Source organism: Cyprinodon variegatus, unplaced genomic scaffold, assembly GCF_000732505.1.
Source record: "Cyprinodon variegatus isolate N-32 unplaced genomic scaffold, C_variegatus-1.0 Scaffold505, whole genome shotgun sequence".
In the NCBI taxonomy this organism is placed as follows: Eukaryota; Metazoa; Chordata; class Actinopteri; order Cyprinodontiformes; family Cyprinodontidae; genus Cyprinodon; species Cyprinodon variegatus.
This window is the reverse complement of record NW_015150958.1, coordinates 558,938-583,394: the sequence shown is the minus strand read 5'-3', so window position 1 is coordinate 583,394 and position 24,457 is coordinate 558,938. Positions and strand designations below refer to the sequence as shown.

The window sequence follows — 24,457 nt, the reverse complement described above, 5'->3', positions numbered from 1 at the left end:
AAGTCATTAAACAGTGCAATGCTTGGTAACCATAATATTTAAGGGCAATAAATGCACAATAAGAAGACAACAAACCTACCAATACCTGATATATATTACTGCTGCTGTGGTGGCTAGTTGGAAATTACATTTACAAAAAGTACAGCCCTATTTCAAATATCGCCCATGGGCCATTTAATTTCGCTCTGCTGGTTATGAAATCTCATATAATCAATAATATAATTCATAAATATAGATGAAATCTTAATTATATAATGTCCCATTCCGGATGTAGGGGTTTGAGGGCATGGTTGTGTGGGTGAGGAGGAGGGTGGGTTAGATGCGTGCTGTTTATAGGTTTAAGATAGCTGAGCCCTGTGAACGCGCACGTACGAGCAACACAAGTCACCACCCATTGCGTCAGCGCGTTCCTTCGGCCTCAAGCGTCAGCGCGCGTGCTCCGTGCGGGATGCTGAATTGTAGGTGATGATGGCGGAAAGGGAGCGACGCTGAGTTCCACCCGAGTTTTTACCCCAGCTGTGAAAACCACCCACAACCACCGTTTCTCTCCGTCGACACCTATCCCGAGGCCATGGGGAACGAGGCCAGCATGGAGGGGGAGGGACAGGCGGGACAGCCCGGCGCCGCTGTCCCTGCAGCGGGGGTGCTGAATTCCATTTCAGCACCACCGGACTCTGGACAGGTCCTCAAGCCCAGCAATGGAGCACCAGCCGGAGGAAGTGGGGCTGCGTCCGGGCCGGGGATTAACAGGTAGCCGCGGTAGCTAGGGAGCCTTTAACACACAAAGTGTGGACAATGAAGCGAAATTAAAGGGAGGGGGGCTTCATGGCAGCGTGCTGTAGCGTACATTACTTCAACCAGCAGGGTAGATAGAAGCTCAGCCGACTGCGTGTAGATAGACCTGAATGGGCGCTTAATTATTTATTTCAATACCCTTGCCAGTAGTGTTGACAACCTCTTTTTGAAAGCTCTCTTTATTTTGACATCAGATCTGCCATTGGTGATGCGCTTTAAATCGATCATGCAAATCTTACAAGGTAGAAGCAGACATGCGTAAATGTAGCTTTAAGCATTTTAGAAGGAATTTCTACGCCCTTTTTTACGATGTCTGCCTTCGGGATTCAGTGTCATGAATGAAAATCATGATATATATATATATATATATATATATATAAATTAGAAAATAGGTAAAATAATCTAAACTGCATACAGGGGTGGGTCGGTTGTACTACTTCTTCTTTGACGCCAATTCTTGTAAACACAGGGTCATTCTGAAAAACACACCTTTCTCCTTGCCAGCAGCAGACGTCTGTCTCCTGATGACAGCGTTGTGTAGAATGTCAGTGCTCCCATCAGATATCACCAACGTCATTAAAGGTGTAGGACCAAAACATATGTTATAGCCGCTGTCTTAAAGCGTAAATCAGAAGTTAGTCTCAAATGATTATGCTGTTAAATACAAAACAATAATAAAAAAAAAATGTACAGCTGGTCAGAACCAGGCATTTTAGTCCAGATAAAGTGGTGTTTTATCTCCCCCCTGGGAGAAACCTTGTGCCATTCCAGTTGTATTTGTGATAGTGCTGTCCTAGAAGCGTTTCCATCTCTAAACCCACATTGTTGGCTTAAAATGATGCAGCGTAGGCCGATGAAATATTAACCCCACTGAGATCATGTCTGTGGTCACATGGAGCAGCTTGCATGCCCGTATTTTCGGTGTGGGTGTGTGTGAGGGATTACCCTCCTAACAAGATCTGATATTGCCTTAATTACACAGTTCAACAGTTGTAGACCTTAACGCACACACACACACACACACACACACACACACACACACACACACACACACACACACACACACACACACACACACACACACATACACGTAGACCTTGCTGCATCATAGATTTGCCACACCTGCTTGCAGTTTCTGTGTAATAATGTTTCAGGCTAGCGTGCAAATAGATTTATAGATTTGCAGCGAGCATTCCTTTGTACGGCTAAATTACAGAGTTGAGGCTTTGTTTTAGACCATGACTTATGGCAGTGGGAAATTCTGAGTGTTACTTTTTTTAAAAGGAGCCTTGTACTTTTATCGGCATCTGGTTGTTTTTGTCTGTAGTGTCTTGCAATGGCTTTCAGATCTTTTTAGAATTTAAAGACTGATGTTCCCTCTAATTGGTTTTGTGTTTTTCATAAAAACAGCTCTAGCTCAGTCAAACCAGGTGGAGACTTTTTTTCAAGTATCAATTGTACGTCTGGGCACAGTTTTTTTTTTTTTTTTCAAATGGATCGAGGTCTGGCTTTTATCTTTCATCTCTAATACATTAATTCTAAGTTCCACCAGTTTGACTTTCTCTGTTTAAGAAATGCATTATTTTTACTCATAGAATCTTATTTGTTTAGATTTATGGAGATCATGACAGGCAGTTCTCCTTTCAACAGCTTCTCCCATCTGAACTGTGAATCTCCAGCATTAAAAGGGCTTTCTTGTCTGCTTCTTGATTATAGCTTATCTTTTCTGGTCTGTAAGTTTAACTAGATAGCCCTATCTTGGTAGATAAATATCTGTTTAATAATGTTTGATCAGAAAGAACTAATGTTTCAAATTAGTGCCTAGCATTACTTCTATGATTTAGGCTTAGACAAGTTTAGCCATAACTTTAACCCAATCTGTCTGCTCTGTTTGCTGGTTTCTTTGTCTTTCTGAGATGAAAGTTGATGAACTTCCTGTTTATCAGACTTTAACGTCAGTCAGATGCTTCTCTAGATCACTGTGTAACAGACCTCTACTGGAGATACTTTCTACATACAGTCATTTATATTTACAACAGCTTGTTGGAGAAACTCCTGTGAGTTACAATAACATTTAATGTCCCTGTGTGATTTAAAAGTGTTTTTGATTTTAACTGAAATGAATTGAATAAGCACAGATGGGCTGTTTTTACTAATTAGGTAACTTTTAAAGGCAGCTGGTTTGACTGCATTTTATGTTAGGATCTTCAAGTTAGTCTAGCTAATTACATATACATACCAAAAATGTTAAGATTGATATATTTCAGAAAGAAATCATGCATAATTTCTCCTCACAATTATTCCCTTAATTGTGTCGATCTATCACATAAAACTATTAAACGAAATGCAGAATTGTTCACGTCTTATGCGTCCTTTTTGCTAGACACAGTGTCTGGCCTGTTTATTACGTGGGGCAGATTTAAATTCTCATAGCTTCTTTGTAGTCTCATGATTTTTTTATATCTTGATTTCTTCCTGGTATCCTCCCTTAGGTTTCTCATAAAGAGAGTGCAGAGACTGAGTGTGCTAACAAACAGGGCTGCAGAATGAGAAATGAGCAGAGGGAAAGAGAAAAACATCGAAGCACATGGCTGATTTAAATGGTTTTCTTGAGATCATGGATCTGCTTTTCACATATTCCTTTATAAGGAACCTCAGAAGCGTAATAGTGTCTAGCTTTAGACTTGATAGAAGACTTTAATTTTAATTGCATGAATTGCCCGGTAGTGTAAGTAGGGCTATTATATCTTTTATATTACCTTATTTAAAAGTGAGATCCATAGGACATTTTTTGTTTTGTTATGGACCGAATTACCTTCCATTTAGTCTCAGTCAGAGAGCTAAATCCGAGCCCTTATAGCTGTCTTCTGCAAAGATATTTGGCCAACCCATCAGCTTTAGAGAGCACCACAATCATTGTTTTCAACTCTTATCTTAACAGCTTTCTCTAAGTGCACAGTCATCCCAATGTTGACCATTACAGAGGAGTGTTCTGACACAAGCTCCAAGTATTTCCTGTTTACAGCACCACACAGTTGGTGCTACTGCGGTACTGACCTGCAAGAACATTTCAAAGGTCTGAAGCAAATAAAACAGAACAAATGTGCTAAAGGTTCCTCTAAAATCTTAATTGTTTCTAGATTCTTATAACATATTTCTAACTTTGATCTTATTTCCATCCAATTTCAAATACTGAGCATATAACATGCTCAATCTGTTATACTACGACCTGCATGATTGAGAATCCTTACCTGCAACAAGCTATGCAGATTAGAGACTGATGTGCTGCTAGGCTAAAAGTAATTTAAGTTGTAAGAATAGTAATTTAATCAATCGATTTCCCAGTATCTGACCTGCCTTTCACCAGACAGAGATGATCAGGGGAAATGGTCCGATTATGATCTCTGGCTCATTAACTGCTGCATCTATAGGTTCTTTTACCGTGTGAAATAATTTGGGCCATTGCATTTAAAGGAGCTGTACTCAAATAGAGTATTTTTAGCTCAACTGGTAAATGCTGTTGGTTATTTTATATAGCTGGAAGTGTTTATGACTCACATTTCAAACTTATCTGGCTTTTTTAGTGCAGCTAAATATGAACACAGCAGCCAATCAAGTTTTAAAAGATAAGGTTTGCAAACACTACCTGTTCTTTTAAAAGACAGGTATAAGTCATAATTGATATATCGGGAAAGTCTGGTTATGTGTAGAGAGACTTTCCTCTTTTAGTTTATTAGCACCAGTAGAAAATGAATCACGTTCAAATATAAAAGAAACCAAAGCATTATGAAAACAATGCTAGTAGCATCTGGTCAGCTGACGATCCTTTTGGAACCTGTTCTGTTTAGCAGCACCAATGCTGCTAATTAAACTTTTCATGACGGATGTCAGCTTATCTCTTGTGTCCAGTGTGTTTTGGAGTTGACATTTAGAGAGCACCAGCTGCTGTAAGACACTACAGCTCTTTCTTCCCTTTTAGGTTGGTTTCTATGAGCAGCAGTGTGGATGATCTGCAGCAATGACACTGTGATGCATGTAAGAAGTTTCCTGCTTTTTTATTTACACCTAATTTTTTGGTTATTCTTGCAGAAACAAGTTATTTTTTTATTCTTTTCACCTACCATTGGTTTTAATTGTGTTGATTTTTGGCACATTGGTAAGAGATTGTGTTTTTATCACTAGAACTGAGATTTACTGCAGATTAACCTGTTTATTAAACTTTTCAAACTGATAAAAAGGAAAGTTTTACTAAAGTTGGTGTTGATAATAGATTTCTTCATCTTGTAAGGCATAATTAACATTCTGTTTGAGCATTGTTTTGCAAATGTTTATGTATCTTCAAAGCACTTCTTTCTTGTTATTTATAACACTTTTATGTACTAAAATCAATACTTACAATAAATAACCCTAAGAGATAGGCCCCATTCTGACTAGTTCCTTTGATGAAAAAAATAAACATCTAAAAGACATAAAAGATAATGAAGTCTATAATAATCATAATTTCTTTTTTTCTGGAATTTTAACTACATGTCTTATAATTTTCTGATTTTAGTAATAGACCCATCTGTACGCATGCATTAAAGGGGTCATAGAATGATTCTATAGGGTATCTGGTCCTTAAGTTCTCTAAATAGGGTGTGTAACATTAGTTGGGCTGAAAATGGCATATTTACTGTTCCATGTGCCCTAATGCAAGCCTAGTTAAAAGCCCTAGAAATGAAAGGTTTTCTTCCTTTTATGGTATGCTCATGAATGTTTAGATTAGCTGTGCGCTGTTTGGTTAGTTTACATCGAACAAAGCTGCTGAGCAAAGACGCATCATAGCAACAAGCACTCACTCACTGAAACATCGAATTGTCGGTATGGTAGGATGACCAGACGTCCTCCTTTTCCCGGACATGTCCAGCATTTCATACCTAAAAAAAGTTTACGTAAACTGAGAGTCTTCGTTTGGATTTGCCTGTTTTATGGTGGAAGTTTAGAATTGTGAGATTTGCAGAGAAAGGAGGTGTAGATGGGGTTTGAACTTCTCTGTACGTCCATTTCACCCACTGAACTATCGTTATTCATCTATGACAATGTAAACTCGGTTTTGTATTCTATAACCCTTTTAAAAGGTGTTGTGAACAGTACATAAATATGTTTTAGTGACGACTGAGGCCGACTTTGATAGAAAACTTCTGTCCACTTCCTCAAACACACTTGATTTTTTATTACTTTATACTAATAGGAAAAAAATAAGGGCAATATTGTACTGGTGTTCAGACTACAATAACTACAATAATGTAGTTTTTTCTCATTTATTTCAATGATCCTTTATATTAGGTAGATCAATAAAAGAATTGGAAACTCCAGCAACTTTTTGAACAGGTATATTGGATGCACAACTTAGAAGTAATTTTGGATTTTTTCATGGCTAGAAGCTTGCTAAAAAGATGTAACCAAATTGTTGTGGGCATATTCATATACATTAGAGTATCTATTTATAGCATGAATTCCTTGTTGATTAGAGATAATCTACACTAGATTAAAATGCATGCACCAAATTCTTACAATTATATGTTCATTCTTAAAAGCTTCAAGTCAACATGAAGTTCATGCTATGTATGATGAGGGTATGCAGCCTTAACCCTTAATGTTCGGGTAAAATTTCTTATGAGTTTTTTTATCCACTGAGTAATGAATGATGCATAACTTCTGATATGTTATAGAAAATTATAAATATTCTATCTGATTTTTTTTTCTACAAAAATGACTAATTCATTTATATATGTTGTAACTGTGGTTGGCAGTGTTACTGGCCAAATAGTGATCAGTATTGTCAACACTTCATTGTTTTTATTCCTGTTTCAGTTCAGTTTGTTATTATGAATATTTGGAAAACAGAAATATCTTTAAAATAAACCTTTTCTTAAATCCACACATCCCATTTCAGTCCAGATACACCACTATGCTAAAACTCAGTCTTGGTGAGGACATTCGATGAACCTTAACCTGTTTCCGCCCTCAGTTGCTTAATCTTAGATGTCTTCATGTGGACAGCTTTGCTGTCTTCCATTTTCAGCTGCATTTACAGTTTTTTAAAGACAGAAGGCGCATTCAGGTTTTCAGTGTCATTCTGACTAAATTTTCCTCGGGGTGTTTTTCTCTGGTGTCTAAGGTCTCCACAAAGCCTTGCAGGACAAAATTAAATCTGTCCTGCTGGTTAATTATAAAGCTGAAAGTATTTCCCTCTGGGTTAAAAAGGCCTTCGTCTGATGTGACATTCGGTGTATGTGCAAACAACAAATATACCAGCTGTTATGGTTATGTTTGCTGAGCAGATTTAAGGTGTCAACTATATCTCACATGTTTATTTTAAAACTTACAATGAGTGCAGCTTTTGCATGAGATAGATTTTTGCCTTGACCTTTAAATACTACTAAATCGGGCACAAAGGAAAGGTTTTCAATCTAGCCTTAAGCCGTCTGTGCTGCTAACAGTATTAATCAATAAGAAACATATAACCTCTCAGTTAGTATGAAACTGATACAGGTAGAAGGCATCCAGCTAAAGTACAGGACATACAGGACATATCAGATTATGTTCACTGCTGCAAAATCTATATATGTTTCATATTTGTTTAAAAAGGAAAAATGTCCCAGATTTTAAAACAAGACATATTGCTGTTTGGGCTCTCAAAGTGGGCCAATGCTAACAAAGTCCTGGATATTTGTTTCTGTGAGCTTAAAGAATGTGGTAAAAAAAAATAAAATAAAAAAAAAAGGCCTGAGACATTAGAAGTATGAACATTCAAAGTCAGTGCTTCCCCTCAATCAGTACTTTGGTTAATGCAGCACCCTCTCACTGCAATTACAGATTGAGCTCTGCAGCTCCTCCAGAGCTTCACAGCCTTCTTAGTAATTTCTCTCTCTTTGATTAATGCTACCCTTGTTCAGCCTGCTAGTTTAGGTGTACAGCCATGCCTTGTCAGGTTTATAGTTGTGCAATACACTTTGCAGTTTTTGACAATTGGTTGAAAATTCAAAGATACAGACAGATGTTTAATATGTTAATATCTATCCTGCTGTAAGATAAAAAAAAAAGGTTGTATGCTGTATTTTCTCAAATCTACTTTAACAAACCTCTTAGACTTTAATGGAACAGATACAGTTAAACTGAGGTGTAATTACTTATAGATGAGCTCCATTTGATCTTCTTTTTTTTATATTGCATTTAAGTAGTTGAACAGTCTTTTCCTGTAGTGTTAGAAGTGTAAATCTGTAAAGAAAAAACTATGAACTATGAAAACATGTTTTTCAGATATAAGTGCATTCTCAGTCAAGGTGATAAATGTTAGAATGGCCACTTAAAATGTGTAAACATTTCTAGATATATAAAACTTAATTCTTACTAGTATAATTTTGTTTTATTTTTACTTTCTAAAATTCAGTCTCTGCTACAAAAATGTAATTTAGAAAATATATTATTACAGTTAGGTCTAGGAGTGTGATTTTGATCAGGAAGAATCTTATTTTAGTGATTTACAAATGGAACAAGAGAGGCGAGAGTGCTTTTAAAAAAAAAGTTTAAAAAAAAAGCCGGCCATAGCCCACTTCATATAAACATACCATTAACTGGAACAACAATCTCCTCCTTTCCACCTTCCTCTCCTTTGTAGCTGTAGCGTTGTTTCGCTGTCTTTTAAACACATTCTCCTTTTTTATTGTATTTGTTGCATTTCTGCATTCAAATCTCTAGTTCCAGTGGGGTGAAAGAGGCACTTCCTGTTTCCTTTTGTCATTTTGACTTGTCTAATCCGTGCTCCACTGATAATGGCTTTTCATACTTGCTGCGCATGCGCTTAACTCTGATTGGACCTACCGGTAGGTAAAATTGATTGAACTAATTGATAGCAGCCATTATGAAACTGAACAATCAGAGTTCCCAACTTTTGGCTAGATCAACTTAGAGTTGCGGATTTGTATCTGAATTTGTTACCCCTTCTTTATGAAACGGACCCCAGGTGAAAGAGGGAAAAATGTTCTTGCGGAAACTATTAAAAATAGCAGGTTGTTGCAGTTAATGAAGATTAATAATCTAACTGCTTGACTTGGTTTATTGATCCATAACCATTCTCGAAATCTAATGGAAATATATCTGTAAGTATTACTAGTCTGGGTAAAATCTGACCCGTCTGCTAACTGCTGACTTTCATTTCAAGTAGCCAGGCTTCCCTTGATCCCAGCATTTTGTAGTTAAATGTCTTTCACTGCTTTCACACATTTATGGCAGCTGGACAGTAGCTACACTGCAAAAAAAAATTTCAATCTTAATAAGTCAATTTTTCTTAAAATAAGTGCATTTTTTCTTAAATTGAGGAGGTAAGTGAGACACTTTGCCAAGATAATTTACATTTAAAATAAGAAAAAACAATTGCATTGTCTTATTTCAAGTAAGTTTTATCTAATTATCTTATTTCAAGAATAAAAATACTCATTCCATTGGCAAATCCTCTTACTTATCTGCTCAAATTAAGGGTAAATACACTTAATTTAAGAAATCTTTACCTATTTCTAGATTGTTTTTGCAGCATAATAGGGTCTCTAATATCCAGAGGAGACCTGAGAGACATTTTTGTTCTTTAGCTAATCCATCTATACTCTGCCCTGTTTTTATCTAATGTTGTAAATCATTTTTTTTTTTTTCTAAAATACCATCTAACAGGTGATAAACAGAAGTGGATTGGGCTAGGTTTCTGTAATTACGTAAACTTCAGGGCAACAAAAATATTTTGACAAATTCAACTCTGCAAGAAATCTGCTTTCGTTTTTTTGCAGAAATAAACAAGGTGTTTTTTTTGCAGCCTTAAAAAAGTGATCATATTTTAGCAATCTATAGGCAGTAACAGCTTATATATTCTTTTCTTTAGCATGGCGCTGTGTTTTGTGATGGAGTTAGAATAGATCTTTTTCAGATGTCCCGTTTCTGTTCAGCTAAGCAGCCCATTTGATTTAATATATTAAGTTTTGCACTTTGGTTAAGGTGATTATTAAGAGATTATTTCCAGATACACTAACTGTAGTTTCACCTTTGACTTATGAAATTATGCCTAAATTTCGTAAAGGAAAAAATAAAAATTGCATAGAATGAAAGTATCCACTTTGAAAGACTATTAGTTGCACTGTGATAAATATTAAATAGAATTGTTATGGTTGTCTTTGAACAGTATTTTTTTATTATAAGAATTGTTGTCTGCACGTTTTTGTATATATTGAATTGAATTGATTTAGTGCAAAATCTAAAAGTCTCTAAGAAATCTCCCCAAGGCAATAGTAAAATAGGTGTATGTATACTTTGATCAAATGATCAAATCTTTAAACAAATTGTTTCATATTTTATTCAGAGGTATCAGAGTAATGTGAGCATGCCAGACCTGTTAAATTACTTTTGCACAGCACTCTATAACACAATACTGGAGCGGTGCAGTGAGGCCATTCTCTACAGCTGACACATTCGGCTATGCATGACTAGTTGCCCTATTGCTGTTCAAATAGAAGAGCGTTGTAAATGCTCTCATTTGACTGTTGGAATGTATTCCCCCAAAATGTTGAACTCCTTTTAAAGATTCATGTTGCCCTGCAGGTGTGATGCTAATGAGTTTAATTTAGATGACAGCATGATCCTGTTAAATGTACTGCTGCCAGAGCGAAGGGTGGAGGCATCTCTCTGCTGCTTTACAATGAGAGGTTTTACTCGGTGTTCCCGTTACAATGAGCTGTCTTTATAAACGCCTCTCTACATGTTTTGTGATAATGCAGGCAATTTGTTATGCATTAGACAAGTGGCCACAAGTTGTTCTCAGTGGACTTGATTTTGCCCGTATCTAAAGGGATCTTATGAAAAGGTGTCTGCCACTTTCAACTTTTTCTTTGTTGTTCTCATTAAGCTAAGCCTGAGGCTTTGCATAAATCACTTGAGACTCGATGTCTGAGCTATAGAAGTGAAGGTTATGAAGTGAAACTTCACCATGTTTTGCTAGAACAGCAACCACATAATATTTATGCTTTCTCTTTAAGTACAGAGTGCATAACTAATGAGACTGAAGAGAGAGATTGGTTCTGTACACTCAATAGTTGTGTTGATGAGCTGACTGCGGCGACACTGCTGAGGAGAGTTGGACTAAGGTTAGAGTCATGCAGCAGGTCAGTTTATTATTAAAGATAGGCTCTGTGTAAGCACCCTGATGCTCTATCTCTCCAGTTCTTTTCCCTGAAGAGAGATCACTCAGGACAATTGCTAACATACATTTTTTACTCAAAAGTTCTTATATTTCTACTATTGCTGCCAAGCTGCTATTAAGATTAGGGCTGCAACTAACAAGTAGTTTGCAAATTAATTAATCTTTCGATTTTTTTTTTTTGATTGATCGATAAATAATCGGATAGACAAAGGCTCCTTAAAGAAAACTTTTTGCGAAATTAAACCAGTGGAATTAAAACTTTTCCTCTTGAGGAGTTCTGGATAGTACATATAGACAGGCAAAAACATTTGTATCTTAAATACAAAATATTTACACTTTTCTTTTATTGTGATATAATTAATGCTCTTAACTCCAGTTAATGATTAATTGATTACTAAACTAGTAGACGATTATTTCAATAATCGATTAATCATGATTAATCCGATTAATTGTTTCAGCCCTAACTAAGACCTTTAAACATGACAGGCTTGATAAAGCAAACTGCATGATATCTATCCTCAAGAGTTCTTAGTTTTAAATACTGTTACACTGTCACACGGTGTAAGCTTAGAAGCATTTTTATCGTCGATTTTGTTTTCTTATTTACTATATTTATAATGAATAATAACATTATTAGATTTTGCATTTCAAAATTACATTAATCTGCAAAATCCAAAACATTATAAGCCCTTTTAAGAACTGAGATTTAAGTTAGAAGTCCGAACCCTGTTGGTCAGTAAAACTGAGGGTTTTTATTTGGGTTAATATTTATACTATATAAGCAACAGTTAGGATTTCAGCTTGTAATTTAGAAAACTATCTGACAAAAACCTAAGAATTCAGTTTCCTGATGAAAAAAGTAGCTGATATGGAAAACACAAATAAGAACAATGATAGATATCACAATATCAAAAGATGATTTCCAAAGGTATAATCACAGATTTTTTCTAATATTAAATAATCTAAAACAGTACTGTACTAAAAAGTAATCAACAAAAATAGTTTTCTCTTCTTTTCTTCTTCTTTGTAATTCTCCTCATGTAATTATGCCCATCATCCCCCTCAATCACTAATTTCTAAACTGTCACCATTGCTCCATCCTATTATCAGCCTCCTTCAATCTTTCCCTCACTCACCCCAGATAGCTGCATGGTTATGATGCAAAATGATTGCCACTGCATGCTGACACAAGCCTGATTAATACCCGGCAAACATCTAGGTTGAGAAATACGTCCAAACAATGTCCAAGCCGGAATGAGGGCTGGTAAGTTCTTATTTTTAGTTTAAAAGAGCATGTTTTTTTTTAGCTCTAACTGGCAGATTTACAAAAGCCTTTTGCAATGGGCAACAAATCAACAAATAAACTGCTATTTACAAGCATAACATATTTTCCAGATGAGTTACACTGCAGCAGGACCTTTAATGTGCAATTAGAAATAATTTAAATGAATAATTGAATATTTTTCCACAGTGGAAAAATTTAGGATGTATCAGCAGCAAATCCAAGAAAAAAGGGGAAAACAATTTATACTGAATCAAATGGAACAGATTATGCTTCAGTTTTGGCCTTCAGGCATCTTGCGTCATTTAAAGACTTTATTTGCATTCTTATTATTTTCTATCCCGTTTATGGGACATAGATTAATTACCTGACAAGGATAAAACTGCTCCATGTAAATGTGGTCTCACTAAATCAAGGCTGTGCTTAAAAACTGAGTGCAATCTGAATAATATCTATGTGTGGCCTTTTATAATCAAAAGCAGATATTTTATTCATTCAACCCTTAAGTCTGGGGAGCCTTTTTCATTCAAAAGTTGGAATTATTTTTGTGTATAAAGATCCTGCAAACTGTCTTATTTCTATGCCTCAGGGAGAATGAATGTGTTTCACTTTGACTATGATGCATTTGATGTTAAATAATAAATGAAAGTGCGTGTAGTGAAATATAAAAACTATTGCTGCAATATTGACTGTTGGTTAGCTGAGGTGAAGACAAATTAGCAGTGCTTAGTTATCAGCCATTTGACAGAACTGCTCTGAAATAACTTCTAGAGAATTTTAGTCAATGTGAATTTGTTAGACTGAAAAACCACACAGATCTTTCTTTTGCTGAAATCTTAATAAGATGTGTCAAAGAACTTAAAAGTTATTGCTTATTTTTACAACTTTAAAGAAGTACGCTTAATGTGTACTTTCTCTTTTTTCCCACCCTTCTTTAGACAACCTCCATCAGACACTGGGCCTAAAGCAGGAATGCAAAGCACCCACGGAGCGGGCGACAGGTTGGCCTTCCACGATTCCAGTCAACATGCTGCGTCTCAAGGGGAGCAGGGACAGGGTCATGTGTCCAGGAAGAATCTGCAGGTCGACTTGGGCGGCGGCAGAACCGGAAGGTCCCCTTCTGCATCCCCAGACCGTGGGAGCGTCCCTACTTCCCCTTATTCTGTGCCTCAAATTGCTCCGATGCCCAGCAGCAAACTTTGTCCTGTCTGCAAAACCACCGACCTGATGGGTAATGGGGACGACAAACCCAGCTTCAACACCTGCACACAGTGCCACTCCATGGTGTGCAACCAGTGTGGCTTCAACCCCAACCCTCATCTTACAGAGGTAGGCAGCAGCCTTTTAAGGGATATTTTACTCTTTTAAGCAGTTTTTTTTTTTTTTTTGCTGTTTTATTGATTTAATCATTCGTTTTTATTAATTTTTTAATAAACTTTAGTGATATAATACTTGATATAACACAGAAGTTACATCGTGCTAAGGTTGGAACAACAGGATATTCATGATTAAAGAAAAATAGCCAAAATATTTTTTTTGTCAAAAATGACAAAAACATCATCTTGTTTTAAATTAAATGTGTTAAAGGTAATTTTCCAGGATGGTAATATGTTTAAAATGTTGTACAAGAGAACAATCAGATAACAGTATTTTACCTTGCTTTCTATTCGTTAAAAACATACCGATTGCTGCATGGTTGATTCTAAAAGTTTCATTATATAATATATAAAATATAAATCAATGTAGTATTGCATGCACAAGGGTATTTTAAAGCATACTGCGGTTAAATTATCATTCTGTGGAACGATTGCTCTAATCAGTGTTGATGTGCAGTTTTGATGATGACTATTGTTGCTGAGTTGGCTCTGACGGCCTCACAGTCTGTAATGCACCAGCTGAACAAGAGGGAACATGTGAGATCGGTTCCATGCTGGCTGAGAGCTGTGAACCTTTTGTTCTAGCAACACTTTGCCTTGATTTCTGAAATCTGTTGAATATAATTTGCAACTCTTAAGATGTGTTAATGTAGAAGAAATAGTGCAATCTGAGTCCTAAAAAGAGAAGAATTCATCAATCTGGTTGTATGATTAATTCATGTTATATAACACAAAATAGTCAATGTTGGCTTTACATGATGTTAAGTGATACTCCTCTTCTCATTTAGAAATGGGCTAATCCTTTGTTGTGGTAACAGAATCTGACAATATACATTTTCTGCAATCCCCCTTATTATCTTTCTCACTGTGTGGGTTGGCAAGATAAAGTTTGTCTTTAGCTAATCCGTGCTTGCCACAATTCTGGTAATTTTACTACTTATAAAGCAGTAGTTGCACATTTAGAAAAATAAATATTTTGGTAGCTATTTCCAAAAATTAGGTGCAGAGGAGGACAATCCAGGTCCAGCAATGAAAAAGTCTGTCCAGACAAAAGTTCCAACCATTAACATTTCCAGCCCAACAACACAGACTTTAGGGTATTCACCCATTTAAAGAAACAGGATGAAGGGAAACTAGACAGGGCTTTTACTGTCTGGACTTGGATCATCCACCTTTGGTCAGGTGTCACAGTAAGTCCTATCTTGTCATCTATGTTGCTGTATCTGAAAAAAAAAAAAAAAAAAAATCACTGTGATAAACGTGAAAAAATGAAATTGATAGAGAAAAATAATTCCTCCTTGAAGATGAATACTTTGAATACTGTATCATTTACCCTTGCATTTGATATATTTAATGTGTACTAGGATGAGGAACGTAACATTTGCTACGTAAATATTTTCAACAATTATTATTGTCTAGTGTTTCAATAACTGCACCCTTCATTTTCGAAAGGGATTGACCCATGATATTAAGAGTCTAGCTGGATTTACTCAGAGAGAGCAGTTAAGTCTTTTTCTATTTTTATTTGTTTTTATTTCCCACTTTGTGATTAATCATTTAGACAACAGGTAGGTAAAAACCTTAGGACAGAAGGACCTGACAGTTAGTGAACACATAATATTCAGAACACACACAAATTATAAATGGAATGAGAATAATTGAACAAATCTAATTCCCATATATCCATAACAGAGTCTTATGAAATGTACTAGGAGTCTTAAGCATAAGTTAATCAAAAGTATCACTATTACCAAAATGTACTACAATATTGCACCTTGCCTAAATATAAAAGCATAAATATCATCCGATATAACCCCATAACGCACAACATTGATGCACATATCCTAAAAACTATTAACATTACTGCAGCCATTTCCAAATCCAGTTGTAAAAACCAAACGAGGAGGACTCCACTCACAATACACACACTAAATTAAACACAGCAGCAGCAGTAGGATCCTACATAACAGTCAAATTTCTTACTAGCTGCCTCTTCAGTTTTTCATCAATGAGTCTTCAATTCTCTGCAGTTAGTTTGATGCATGAGTCTCTCACACAACTTGCAAGATTATGCAGCTGCCTTCCTACGAATCATTTATGCCCTCAACAATGTCTGTCAGGCAAAGAAATTCAGGTGTGCTCACACCAGTGGCCACGCCCTGTGCTGCTAATAATTTGCAGGTCAGTGCAACACTTATTGCTTGATTCTTTTCTTTTTCTTCTCCATGCTTAAAGATTACCTTATGATCTTATGCTAACAGTTTGGCTCTCTATACAAAGAGGCTCCAAGTGATCATATAAGTAGCTGACCCNACATCCCCTAACCAAGGAAAAAAGTCCCCCTTCTTCTCATCATCTACTAGGATTTGGCATGCAGAGATAAGTGATTGATCATCAATGCAGACAGAGCATCTGTATCATGTAGAATGGGACCAAAGAGTAGGTATGCCCCAAATTAACTTTGATTTTTTTTATAGTGAACTTTATAAATGGGGTCTTAAGGGTTCTGTCTATATGTCTCAGTGTAAATGTTAATTTGTTTGTGTAATTTCTGCAGTATTTGACCTAAAACCATCCTGGTTCTGCCCTTTTGGGCTGCTGCAGTAGAATTTCCATATTGTTTGGAAGGGGTTTGGTTGATATCTGCATCAGAACTTTGAGGTTCCATCCAAACCCATCCATCCAAACTTTTTTTTCGGGTAAGGATTTTACCAATTAATTAGCATAGTGTTTAAAAGAAGCATTATTTTCTAATGATGGTGCCTCCTGTGGCAAAACACAGAACTGCAGCACTCTTCTGTGCCTTCTCATAACTTGTACCAGGAAAAAAGGTATTCAAATATGCAATTCAGTTAAATAAAGAAAATAGATGGTAATTGAATCAGTCGACATTTTACTAACCTTCTTTACAAAGAGAGAACAAAACAATCCTAGCAGCCCTAATAGCTCAATGTTCTACCCTGTTCTGTTTAGAAAGAAATCCCTCTCACTAACTTAAACCCTACAGAAAAGCTGTGAATGTTGTCTGCATGTTTAATCAAGATAATTACTGACAGTTAAAACCGTGAGAACAGTCTTTTTTCTATCCTAAACATTCCCTTATAGGATAAACAACTTCTCTTCCTTAGTCACCTTGTAGCCTTGCAGCTCTGAGGCCTGAATGAATGTTTTTATAAGTTAGTAAATGTAAAATCAGCTCTCATAAATCCATATATGTAAAAGGGAATTAATAAAATATTGTTTTTTCTCACCACAAAAGATTTCTTTTTTGTTCACTTGACCTGGAGTTGCTATTGGTGTCTGAGTTGAGCTGGAGGCTGGCCAGTTTGGAGTATCCAAAAAATCCATCTTGAATATAATGCTTTGATTGTTTGCTAGGTTGGACCCATCCAACATGGACGCGCTTGACTCCACATTTGCTGAACAGCACAAAAACTTCTAACCCAAAGTAAATTCAGGAAAACAGGCTACAGGCTTATACAGTAAATGTATTGTCCCTGAACTACTGAGGTGTCAGTCTGCTCATCAAACTGTTTTAGTAATAAAGGGTTAAATAAAAAGGGCATTTTAAAGATCTATCTCTTAGTAAAATACTATACATAATATCTCTTAATTAATACTAAACCAGGCCTATACCCTTCCACTTATTCACAGTCTTACCTCTCACCGTCCCTCTCAGTGTCTCTTCACACTGCCTGCTTTGGGAAATTATTCTAAATTGGTCTTAGGTTGGGATTTTCTTTTTACATCGAGTTTTCTACTTTAAGCAATCATATTGAGTTATTGCATCATTATTTCCTATCAAATATCTTATTAAGGCAGGAATTAATTAAACAAATTTCAATCATAAATATCAATCACATTCAGTTATATACATCTTTAATACAGTGCACGAATATTCAGTTTACAGCATCATTTAAATAGGAAACTTAGAATATTCCATTGGGTCGTTGAATGTGCAGTAGAATTGCATTTCATTGGTGATATATTATGAAGATCAACCAAAAAGTTCATAAATTGAGTAATATCTTCTCTAGTCTATCTATGAAGTCTTGCTGAAGAAATCAGCCTCTTGTATTACATATTTGAAACGCTGTAAAGCAAGAAGTCATAATTTCCAACATATTATTTGTTAGGAATGTGGATAATTTTGGCAAGAAGATAGATAGATGTTAGAGAAAATTATTTCTTAGTGTACAACACGGGTTAAAGGCTGGACTTACCAAGTTACAGGTTTCAAAATACTGAAAGAAAGGTATTAAAAGATGTGGGTAAATACCCTAAAAGGACAACCAAGATGCCTGTAAACGACCAAGCCAGGTCAGGAAATGTAGTGTTCATTAGCTATTAGCACAGAGATGGACTGCAGTGTTGCAAACCAAATCTAAAGAACTCCAAGGCTCACTGAAGTATACTAAGGGCATCAATATTATTACATACTGGGCCTGAAAATGTTTTAGGACCTTATTCATCTTTAACGCAGTTGCTGGTTAAAAAAAAGGGAGCTGAGGCCCATTTTATGAACAGGTAGTTGAGAAAGCCTTTTGCCTCTATCCCGAATTAAGCCCCTTTCCTATGAATTAGGCCATGCCTCAGTGTTACTGTGGATCAAGTGTGGCTGTGTCATCTGTCACAAAGTTTCACATCAACTTCAATGAGTCATTTGGCAAATTTGCAACAATGCAACATTAGTATAGCTGGCCTATAGGCTCTGGGAGCAGCCAGAGGCTCTTTACAAACCAAGTTATCGAAAATATATTAATATTTTTTGAACAAATGCAGTGTTTATGTAAATATATGGGGTAATGGCTGTGTTTAGGCTTGAGTGCCCTTACGCATGACTGTAGTATAACTCAGGAGGCTGCCATTGTTAGAGGGAAGGAAAGCAGGCGAGAAAGGCATAAAAAGGACATGGGAAAAAACCCAACAATAAAGCAAGAGACAGAAAGCGGAGAATAGATCGTGGCAGGGATTGAAGGAGAGCGAGGGAGTAAAGAAAACAGCGGAGGTGGGTACTTTTCAGCTTAGCATCAGTGAGCAGGACAGATGCTGAAAGGAAGAGAGACATTGAGGGAAAGCGCTCAGCCTCTGGAGACCTGAAGATTTACCCCCATAACCTTGTTAACATGGACTGAACCTCAGCTTTACTGTATCTCATCACTTGGAAGTTAAATTGATTATTGGCTGATCAAGGTGATGATATCAAGGATAATGATGGTTGGAACTGTGATTATTGTGATAGTCGCTGCTCTGGATAGTCATGCGGAAAAGGTCAGCTGGAGAAGACAGACAAGTCCTCTTGATTCAAAATATTTAAGAATTACTTTTTCAAGGTCATAAAGATCTTTGTAATCTTTCCCAGATCATAATATTATCTCTGGACTTTCAAGGAAATCTAGTTATGGCAGGATTATTCACTTGCTGACATGTTTAGTCAGAGATCATAACGTTCTTTGTAAGAGGTCTGTCTGTTTGCAATTACTTTTTGCAAGCCAAATGAACTCCCAAAAATTAAAAAAATAAAATTTTTGATTGATTGTAGATCACAACTCAATTCAATTTTAAATTGTGTTGGTTTGTTGTTTTTTGATCCACATGAAGAATAACACCAGTGAATTCTAAAATTTTATTAACAAAAGCAACAATAATCTAGAAGTGGAGAACCACAGGAAGTCAGTTGAACTTTCTGGTTGGCCCGAGGGGAGAAAGAAGACTGATCAGGAAGGAGTTGGTTGAGGACAATTAATGACTGATTGATTTGCTTAGAGATGAAGGGGAGGTTGCATGGATCTGTATGGGGTTTGATTCAGCGGGCTTTGCAGACTGTACCACACAGGTTGAGGGGAATATGAGTGAGACCCAAGAGCATTGGTTATCGCAAGAGACGTTATGCTGGAGAGCGACAAGCAGGTGATTGAGACTGAGAACTGCTCAACACAGATAAAGCTTTTTCCATGAAGATCGGAGATGAACTGAGGTTCACTGGTTGTCTGGAACAATAACAGAGCCCACATTAAAAGAGATTCACAAGACGACAACTTTCAACAAGAAGGATATTCCTGGTTTAGTTATTTGGCTGGAATGCCATCAGGGTAATCCTCTGGTGAAGAGAGATGATCCTTTGCCTCCTTATATACACTCACCGGCCACTTTATTAGGTACCCCATGCTAGTAACAGGTTGGACCCCCTTTTGCCTTCAGAACTGCCTCAATTCTTCGTGGCATAGATTCAACAAGGTGCTGGAAGCGTTCCTCAGGGTCCATATTGACATGATAGCATCACACAGTTGCCGCAGATTTGTCGGCTGCACATCCATGATGCGAATCTCCCGTTCCACCACATCCCAAAGATGGTCTATTGGATTGAGATCTGGTGACTGTGGAGGCCATTTGAGTACAGTGAACTCATTGTCATGTTCAAGAAACCAGTCTGAGATGATTCCAGCTTTATGACATGGCGCATTATCCTGCTGAAAGTAGCCATCAGAAGTTGGGTACATTGTGGTCTTAAAGGGATGGACATGGTCAGCAACAATACTCAGGTAGGCTGTGGCGTTGCAACGATGCTCAATTGGTACCAAAGGGCCCAAAGAGTGCCAAGAAAATATTCCCCACACCATGACACCACCACCACCAGCCTGAACCGTTGATACCAGGCAGGATGGATTCATGCTTTCATGTTGTAGATGCCAAATTCTGACCCTACCATCCGAATGTCGCAGCAGAAATCGAGACTCATCAGACCAGGCAACGTTTTTCCAATCTTCTATTGTCCAATTTCGATGAGCTTGTGCAAATTGTAGCCTCAGTTTCCTGTTCTTAGCTGAAAGGAGTGGCACCCGGTGTGGTCTTCTGCTGCTGTAGCCCATCTGCCTCAAAGTTTGACGTACTGTGTGTTCAGAGATGCTCTTCTGCCCACCTTGGTTGTAACGGGTGGTTATTTGAGTCACTGTTGCCCTTCTATCAGCTCGAACCAGTCTGGCCATTCTCCTCTGACCTCTGGCATCAACAAGGCATTTCCGCCCACAGAACTGCCGCTCACTGGATGTTTTTTCTTTTTCAGACCATTCTCTGTAAACCCTAGAGATGGTTGTGTGTGAAAATCCCAGTAGATCAGCAGTTCCTGAAATACTCAGACCAGCCCTTCTGGCACCAACAATCATGCCACGTTCAAAGTCACTCAAATCACCTTTCTTCCCCATACTGATGCTCGGTTTGAACTGCAGGAGATTGTCTTGACCATGTCTACATGCCTAAATGCACTGAGTTGCCGCCATGTGGTTGGCTGCTTAGAAATTAAGTGTTAACGAGCAGTTGGACAGGTGTACCTAATAAAGTGGCCGGTGAGTGTACATGCTAGTCATCTCTTTTGATAAATGTTCTCAGTTGTGCAAGAAAACAGGTCGGCCCAGCCACCAGCAAAGATTCTCTCTGGGAAGCTCACTCACACCAGAAAAACAGCAAACCTCCAGAGAAGCTAACATAAATTCAGTTTCTTTTTATTTTGCCAAATCACAACATATGTCTTCTCAAGGCACTTTTCAGGGACATTTTAATCATATAATGTAATTGGATAGGTATAAAAATTTCTATCAAGAAAAACCAGCTGATCAGTCTGAAGTCATTGATTTGCAGGACATGCTCCTGCTGGATGAACAGGTGGCAACAGTAGACATGCTTGCATTGTGTCGTAGACTCTACTGCAATCCGTCACACCAAGCATGCATGTAGCGACAGCGGAGAGGAAAAGTCCCATTTAACATCAACAACCAGGCTCAGGGTGAGCGGCCATCTGTAGAGGGCAACTGGGGTTCAAGGGCACAGGAGCAGACATAAAAGACAAAGCAGTTATATGAAAGATGACAGTTAACTCGTTCTATGGATGGCTTTGTCCAGGAAAGAAACAGTTAAGGATTTTGTTTTCATGTCAAAAGAAGAAAGAGAGCACATTCAATCAGTTAGATTAAACGCGGGTCCCAAACCAATGTTTAGGAGAGAAACAGGACTAAACTGAGCAAACATCTCTCTGTTTTTAACTATAAGATTTATCAAAAATGAATGTTTTAAGGCTAGCCTAAATAATAACTGATATAACAAACAGGGGTAATATGTTGATGTGATGATAGCGTTGCAGCCTTGCAGGAAAGATATTTCTTTGGTTGAGTCTTTTCTATGAACGCTTTCCTGTTTCACTTCTTCCCATGCACACTCTTTCAAAAGCTGCGCTGGTAAATTGTACATTATTATTATTATTTTTTTAAATCTTTCCTTTCAACAAATGCACATTTTTCTCCAACCCATGTTTTTAATGGTTTCTTTAAGAAAATTGTACAATATCTCCCTAATTACCACAATTAAACTAGCCTTGCATTTAGAGAGTAGCAATGAGATGATTATTCCTGAATTATGTCAAGCAACTTTAAGACAGGAATGTAGCTCAGATGTAAACAACAAGTAACAAATGGATGTCATATGCCACAGTGTGTTACAGGGTTGTCAGTCAGGCTGAAAGGAACTGTTTTATTTACAGATTTAGTCTGACAATTGAGACCTGCAAGCAATCTTGCAGTTGACTTCTGTTCACATGTGATAATATTCTCCTGGAGATAACTTGAGAATTAAATGAATGTGCTCAGTCTGTAGACAAATGTAGTTTAAATGAAGTCTAAGATATTGTTGTGTATGAGCAAGCTAGAGATTCAGAGAGGCGAGGCAGTCTGAAGACAGGCTTCAAACAACAGAGAACACGAGCACAGAGGGAGAAATAGCGAAAATACCACAGACACTCCCCAGACGCCATTCCCCCACCATCATACAGGAGAACATCTGCTTTATAATTGGTCCAATTTCTATTTATAGAGCCTACCCTCCTTCTGTCTGCACCATTTGCCCGGTCCTGAGAAGCTACAGCTGAAAGGAGAGCAGTGTGAAAAAGCTATGTGGCAGCAGGAGGAGACAGAGAAGGAGAGAAAACCATCATCATAAATTAACCATAATAGCTGCAGTGTTTATAACACGGCAGAGCAAATCTTCAACAATTCAGCACCTGGGAGAAATAGAAAACAGAAAATGTGCTAACAAATAAAACAAACAACTTTTACGCAGGGCTCGGTGTTCCTCCACAATGAAGATGATTACAATCCCAAAACACATGAATTCAAAGAAATTAACTGAGGAAATCATGATTCAGTTTGGTGTTTTTATTCCCTTTTGACCCAACAATCCAACAAGCTGAGATTTATTTTTAGCAAATACTACAACACATGGTTACACCACAAAATAATCCATGTAGGTATCAGGAGTATTTAAACATACTTCATTCAGCAAACAGCAAACAAAATAACTTATTTTTTGATGTCTTGGTACGTAGGGCCACCTCAAACTACAACTTATGACACAAAATATATGTTAAGGTCATCCATATTTTTTTTTAATTGATCCTTCCATTAACCAAAACCTTTATATTCAAACAAGCATTTGTAGTTTAAAGCATATTTTTAAGTAGTTCCCGATGAAATAATTCCAACAACATGGGGGGGTCGATCTGGGTTGGGAGTGGTTAATGTGGGGATCCACTATTCCTAGAGAAGTCCATGGGGAGACCAATAGATGATGATCTTCTCTAAGCCAACTACTAGGTTATACCTGCTTCAGCTTATTGTTGTTCCTCAAAGTTTTTTCTTTGGGGTCATGACTGCTGGTGAATGGTTCACATAAAAAAACACATTAAATATGGGATGTTTAGCCCCAGATCAAATGAAACATAAAGTATCTTTCCGGAAAGACGTATTTTATGCCAACAAATATTAAAATGATTGATAATATCAGGGTTTAGTTGTGGTTTTGGACCCAAATGCAGAGGCAGGAATTCATGGAGACACCAGGGGAAAACAATCACAAGGAGCCAGAGTAAGACGATGTTAGACGAGGAACCAGCACTAACGAGCTGATTGGGAGCAGGTGTGAAGAGAGCAGTCAAGGAAGAAGCTAGAGAAAAGAAGACCAAAACAAGAGGACAACAGAGGGCTTCAAATAAAACCTTAGAACTCAAATATATCCAGAAAATACAACAAAATAGGAATTATCCCATAACATCCATTGCTCCACAGTGTATAACAAGGTGGTGAAGGGGCGGGCGTTGTTCTTTTATTGCCAGAACATGTTAAAAACTGTTAAAAACTGTAGCCAGTCTTTTACTGTGATATTCTAAAACTAATTGTCTCTGTAAAGTGCCTTGAGATTACTTTTGTTGTGAATTTGTGCTATTTAAATAAACTGAATTGAATTACATTGAACACTGCATTAAAGGAATTATTTCTTATGAGGCTTATTAAACATTTGAACCTTAGGTTTTTGATCACTTTTCCCTCTGGACTCATGAGGAAAATCACCTTGCTCACTGGCCACTGTCATTCAAAAATCCTTAAATACGTTTTGTCAGTTAGCATTTCTAATAGTCTGTGCAGCTGCTCCAGAGGGGAGGGGAGATTGCGTCCGAGAGGGGAGTAAACAGCAGATTAATGGGCACAAACTCATGAAATCATGGACATTTTGTTATCCAATTATTAATTGATAAATCTAAAAAAGATGAATCAACAGATTAATCAATTAGCAAAATGATCGTTAGTTGCAGCCCTTCTTTTGGACACATCCTAGGTAGATGACAGAACCATAGCTTTAAAGTTGTGGGTGTTAACATCTCCAGTGGTTTATTTTTCAATCAATTTCCAATTCTTGTTGCGACCCATAAAAATTATTATTGAAAATCAAAAAAAAAAAAAA

At 37.1% G+C, this 24,457-nt stretch overlaps 1 protein-coding gene across 2 annotated transcripts in view; it reads left to right on the top strand.

Moving 5' to 3' along the window:
* Positions 1-441: 441 nt before the first annotated feature.
* Positions 442-24,457, top strand: part of LOC107094762 (protein bassoon-like) — a 103,028-nt gene continuing 79,012 nt past the window's right edge. For both annotated transcript variants that reach the window (XM_015390584.1, XM_015390583.1), the window contains exons 1-2: positions 442-750; positions 13,238-13,628. In XM_015390584.1, the coding sequence (XP_015246070.1) occupies positions 572-750; positions 13,238-13,628 (570 nt within the window). In that variant the 5' untranslated portion in view covers positions 442-571. The remainder of the gene's footprint in view (positions 751-13,237; positions 13,629-24,457) is intronic.